Genomic DNA, 5319 nt, shown 5'->3' with positions numbered 1-5319 from the left:
ATGTATTAGTTCTCGGAGGATATTGAATGTGTCCTGTTGCAATAATGGAGGTATCACTGTAGTCAAATGTTAACAGCCTCTGGAAAAACCTTGGTCCGAAGTCGGTGGCTCGTCTAAGGTGTAGAAGAGCCCAAAGCACTCAGATAGGCTGGCAGCAGTGTTGGCTTGTCAAGCAAATGGTGAGACATGTGACAATAATGTTCTTGTGGTTGTGTAGGGGAGGAGCTGCCAATACTCTACATTGTTCATGGCGTACCGGGTGGATCAATCGATAATATTGAGGTTTTTCCATGCCCCATCTGTGCTCGTAGCAGACAACGTCGATGCTCATGTCACAAAAGAATACCCTGTCGCCATTTCGGACCACCTATTCAGCGTCCTCCTATTCAGCGTCCTCGAGGATCTGCCTGCGAACTGCACAAGAGTGTGTCAGCCACTCGACGTTGACATTATGGAGGCATTCAAGAAACTACTTGATACTCCTTGACTGAAGAGGCGCCAGTGCTTCCACGGCCGAGGACTGTATGCCAATGCTCAAGCGATTGTGAACGAATTACTCCCGACACAATTCGAGGATCGTTTGTCAAGGGTTTACCACGTCCGCAGGTTGTGGTGGTGTAAATACATAACGACCAAAGGTGTTATCTTGCTGGTATTACGTAGCCTAGGACAAACGATTTGCGTGAAAAAATTGTGTATTATATTTCACACTTTTGAATTGTAAGTGTGTGAATACTTTGCCCAAGTCAAAAGTTCATGCGTTGTGACAGTTTCTCAAATCTGTATCAATTGTTAGAGGTATTCGTTTTGGCCTATTACTAGTAATTATTTTCGGTGCGTTTGAGACAGTTCACCTGTCGATTTTTTCTAGCGTTTTCTGTGAACATTTCCTAGGCGGGGCTCATCGGAAGCCCCAAGTGGACTTTGACGGCGCAATATTGCGAAATGTAATTGGATAAAGGCGAAGACCCGAGCTCGACGAAATACTAAAACAAGGACTGCGCTGCGAACGAGACCGCCCTGGACGTGCAACTAGACTGGAGAAAAGGAACAAGTTCGGTGCTTTAGTCGTGCCTACGTCGACACAATCTATTTGTACAAGGTCGAGCCTCGCCATCCCGATCGCCCAATTGATACTTCCACCATCGCATGGGTTCACAACCCTGTCGGCACTCACTCAGAGGTGGGACATACGTATCCTCCAGATAGATCCTTTCCAGGCTCATAGAGCAGTTGCAGCTCTCCCCTCACGCTGGACACTGTATTAGTCAGGAATGGAGATTTACGTGAATGGTAAGCGCGGAGGGGTTCTGGCACACACCTCCGTGGACCTGGCGTACGTCTCTGGCGACATGTGCAAGTGGCTAACGGCAATTGACGTTCCAGTACGACATGGGCCACAACGAAGTTGAGTCGGATCGTCCGATCATATCCAACTTGGCCGACTTGAACATGAAAGGCCACGCTCTGGATGACCGACCGCGTAGTCAAATTGTGGTGCCGCCATCTCACCGACATCGATCACTTTTTGCACAAAAACCGGATGAAGGCAATGCCATTCCTGCCGCCGACCCTCGTGTGCCCTGTTTGGGATGCGGGGGATGCGGGGGTGACGCCATTTGTGCACTGATCGGTTTAATTCGCTGCGCAAGAATTCCCATTGCATCAAGTGCGGTGAACTTTGCACTCCAATATCTTTGTCCATGCATCCTTACAAGAATGTGTTTGCAGGTTATGTGCGGCAAGTTCCCAAGACTAGATCAATCCACGTGTCGCGGTGATGTCGTTCAGAAGTTCTTTCCCGCACGCGCTGGCCATATCTCCCTTCAAACGTCCAGTGCTATCGGAAGACCCGACGAGCATTCGTCTGACCATCCCTGGTTGGGGTGGAGAACTGAGCTGTAAGCTGCCATCGCTGCTGACCAATCTGCCTATACAGAATCCCTGGCGGGTATTTGGTCAGTCCACGCTGCTGCGACGAACGTGCATGGCAGGCCACCGAGGAGCCATGCCGAACCCGCCTGCGACCAGCCACACCAATCCTCCAATCTACAATCGTTTACCCACCATTTCGCACCGCGACGTTTTTGGACGATTCGCATTTCGACGAAATAGATGATTTCAGGTGTTCGGTACTGATACCTGTCGATCCCTTCGCACAGCTTGAAGAAATGCTTTCGGTTGTAATACTTGCTGGCTGCAGGGAGAATGACGTGTTTGCTCCGCCGCTGCTTCGGCACGCGGTACCAGCCTGTTTGTACAGCGCGGCGCCGCCTTTTGGGATTATTGCAAGCTGGCCACTGTCATCATGCCCACCCCATCCGTGGCCACTCTTGCCCTCGATCAAAACGAGATGCACTCACGATAGCCACCTCATCGAATGACCCGAAGGGGTATCCTTCAGCCAAGCCCCCTTCGTTCCGTTGCGACCCCTGCGACACGGCGCTTGGTCGCCATGATGAATTGTCCCAAAGGCCCTTCGGCTCTCTGCCTCTCCAGGGTTGTCGACTCGCCACCTGTCACCAAAGTCTGGTTATGTTCCGCATCTTGAACGGCACAGGTAGGATCGTTCAAGTGCCACCAAATTTGCCAACAACATCGCAGTACTTTCACACATTTCCACCCAAACACCTCGAAATTACATGATTGTATTGAGTCACTTGACGCAGTGTGGGTGGCGCTATTTTATGCACAGTGCACCACTCCGAGCTATTCTGAACGAGTGGGGTGGTGGACGCTGGTGGTGGGTGCGTACGTCAACAAAGGTCAGTCTAGTCTCTGCCTGCATTTGTCATCTAGGTGGCCTCGACTATGTCGTTGAAGCTTCCTCTGCCGCCGGGGTTCTTCCAGTGCCCGCCGCTGTCATCGGAAGAGAATGCTCGGTACATGGAGATTGCCAAGCAGAGCGTGCAAGACTTGGTATTGGTGTCGCAGAGGTGACGCCTCTGACGCGCGTCTGACGTAGGTGGCCAAAGCCCGCATCAAGGACGGGCCCGTCAAGTGGACTATGCTTTCAAACGAGTGTGACTTGAAGGTTTACAAGGGTGAAGGTCATGGGACGACGGCGAACAGCGACATCCACTGCGCCACGATGGAAACCGTCGGCCACTTGGACGAAGTCATGCGACTGTATCGAACCGACACGACCGAACAAGCCAAAGAATATGTCCAGCGGTTCAGCCGCGCGCTGGTTGACACGATCACGCTGTACACGATCTTGCCCCGGCATCCCGATCGCCCCAACAACTGCATTCAAATCAAGTGGTTCGTCGCCAAGAGCCCGTTCGACGGCCTCGTCACCAAGCGCGACTTTTGCCTTCTTGAGGTACGACCGACTTGTGTGGCTCGATCGTGTGTCTTGCTTCGACTGCGCGACTTGGCTCCGTGCATGCAGAGTGGATATTTGTTCTTTCGATGCCTCGAAAAGCGAACTTGCATTCGTCCCAGGCGGTCCCACAGCATTTCTCATCGTGGTTTGGTGCCGTGCGCGCAACTGCTTGCGCTGGCGGCATCCGTTTGAGCACGACATTTTGACTTGTGCTTGATGGCGTAGTCGGATTTGGAATTTGAAGTCAATGGCAAACGGGCGTGGGTACGTGCATACAAGTCTGTGGACCTGGCATGCGTGCCAGATTTGCGCCAGACGCTGAACCTCATTCGGGGGTACCAGTACGACATGGGTCATGTCTTCATTGAGTCGGACCGACCGGGATACTTGGACATGACGTACCTCGCCGACATGGACGTGAAGGGTATCGTTCCCGACTGGGCTAACGACCAAGCTGTCATCCAATGGTGCCGTAACCTCTCTGACATCGATCGATTCCTGCGCGAAGATCGTCTGAGTGGATCGCCGTTCCTGCGCCCCGACCAACTATGTCCGCTGAGCATGCGCAAGCGATGCTATCTGTGTCAGAAACGGTTTGGCCCCCTGCGCAAAAAATCCAACTGCGCCAAGTGCGGCGAGGTTCGCGCTTCCTACAACCATCCTGACCCCTGCCTGACGAGATTGGACTTTTCGTTCTTAGGTACTATGCCACAAATGCAACAAGGTGTGGCAGGTCAAAGTAAATGGCACCGCTGCAATGGTCAAGTGCTGCTTTCCTTGTTCGCTGAAGGGGTCGTCGATAGCGATCGGCGTGGGGGCCGGCCCTTCGAAGGGCCACCTTGTACGGAATGCCAACGAAGGCGAAGACGTTATCACTCTGCACTCGGACCCAGCGAGTCCCCAGTGGGGCGCCGAGTCGACATTTGACGGGTCAGCATCCCACTGCACCTCGGACGACCAATCCAACTATAGCGAATCGATGGCCGGGTCGTACTACAGGCAAGTTGTGCCGCCATACTATTCCGCCACCCCCCCTTCGAGCTCCGGTAGCAGCGGGATGCACCTGAACCACCCCCGTTACCAGCAACCCCGCACCCCCGCCTGGTCCACGAGCTCCTCCAGTCAGAAAGTACCCCACTCGCCAACGCGAGACCCTATCATTCTTGAGTAAACTTCACGTGGGCATGGCTTGGTGCTGTTTGCAATATCGATCGCGCAGAATTCGTTATGTACTCGAGTGAAGGGCTGCGCACGTGCACGTGAACGACAAGCGTGCAATAACGATGTCAAAGCCCCGACATTAATCACATTACCAGGGCATTCCTTTCCCACATAAACGATCGGAGGCAACGCATTTTTCAGTGCGTTGACCAGCAACGGCACATCGAGGACTGAACGTGGGTTTGGATCGATTGACATTGGAAAAGAGACATCCTCGCACTGCTCATCCAATAATCATCTTCACAGTCAAAATACCCTTAAGTTTTTGCAGCACCGATCTCCTCTTGTACATGATGCTTCTTTGTACCATGATTAGATCACAGTGCAAGTTACTCAGTAACAACACACAGCAAAGAAAGACCGAGTGTCTACCAATTCAGCCTGAAATCTGCGAGGAAGACAAGATGAATCTGTTGTCAGAGGACTTGAACGAGTATGACTAAGTGATACAAGGAGTTTGCGAATATAGTACAGAGTATTCTATCACAACTGAAAGATAGGTTCAATGCACAAGTTGTATTCAATTCCCTTTATTCGACACCTGGATAATCATGGCGTCCAGACTGCAGGCGTCGTCTTCTGTTGGCTCTGTACGTGGCCTGTGTCAATTTGCGCTTTCGAGCCATTTCGTCAGCAATACCGGCCATCTTGTGGAGTCTTACAGTAGGCCCCTAAACCAGATACTGATAAAACAATTGAATACTTGTATGTTTCCATTATAAGTGTAGAGTATAACTGGCCCACTGACGAAGTCATCAGATACACCGAAT

General features: G+C 51.9%; 1 protein-coding gene across 2 annotated transcripts; it reads left to right on the top strand.

Moving 5' to 3' along the window:
• Positions 1–2754: 2754 nt before the first annotated feature.
• Positions 2755–4644, top strand: H310_12492. Of its 2 annotated transcripts, XM_008879550.1 has the most exons (4): positions 2755–2919; positions 2966–3325; positions 3554–3967; positions 4029–4644. In XM_008879550.1, the coding sequence occupies exons 1-4, from the start codon at positions 2812–2814 to the stop codon at positions 4497–4499; spliced, it is 1353 nt and encodes a 450-aa protein (XP_008877772.1). In that variant the 5' UTR covers positions 2755–2811; the 3' UTR covers positions 4500–4644. The 2 variants fall into 2 exon arrangements, with proteins under 2 accessions (XP_008877772.1, XP_008877773.1); XM_008879551.1 differs by having other exon boundaries at positions 3554–4644.
• The last annotated feature ends 675 nt before the right edge of the window (positions 4645–5319 follow it).

This window comes from Aphanomyces invadans (genome assembly GCF_000520115.1).
Source record: "Aphanomyces invadans strain NJM9701 unplaced genomic scaffold supercont1.40, whole genome shotgun sequence".
NCBI classification, from domain to species: Eukaryota; Oomycota; class Saprolegniomycetes; order Saprolegniales; family Verrucalvaceae; genus Aphanomyces; species Aphanomyces invadans.
The sequence above is the reverse complement of the archived record's forward strand: the minus strand, read 5'-3'. Positions and strand labels throughout refer to the sequence as shown.

Bases quoted from the DNA above. Each gene is read 5' to 3' on its own strand.
- H310_12492 (XM_008879550.1), top strand. From the start codon at position 2,812: ATGTCGTTGAAGCTTCCTCTGCCGCCGGGGTTCTTCCAGTGCCCGCCG. The intron at 2,920-2,965 runs GTATTGGTGTCG...CGTCTGACGTAG, and splicing joins AGCAGAGCGTGCAAGACTTG to GTGGCCAAAGCCCGCATCAA. The intron at 3,326-3,553 runs GTACGACCGACT...TTGATGGCGTAG, and splicing joins GCGACTTTTGCCTTCTTGAG to TCGGATTTGGAATTTGAAGT.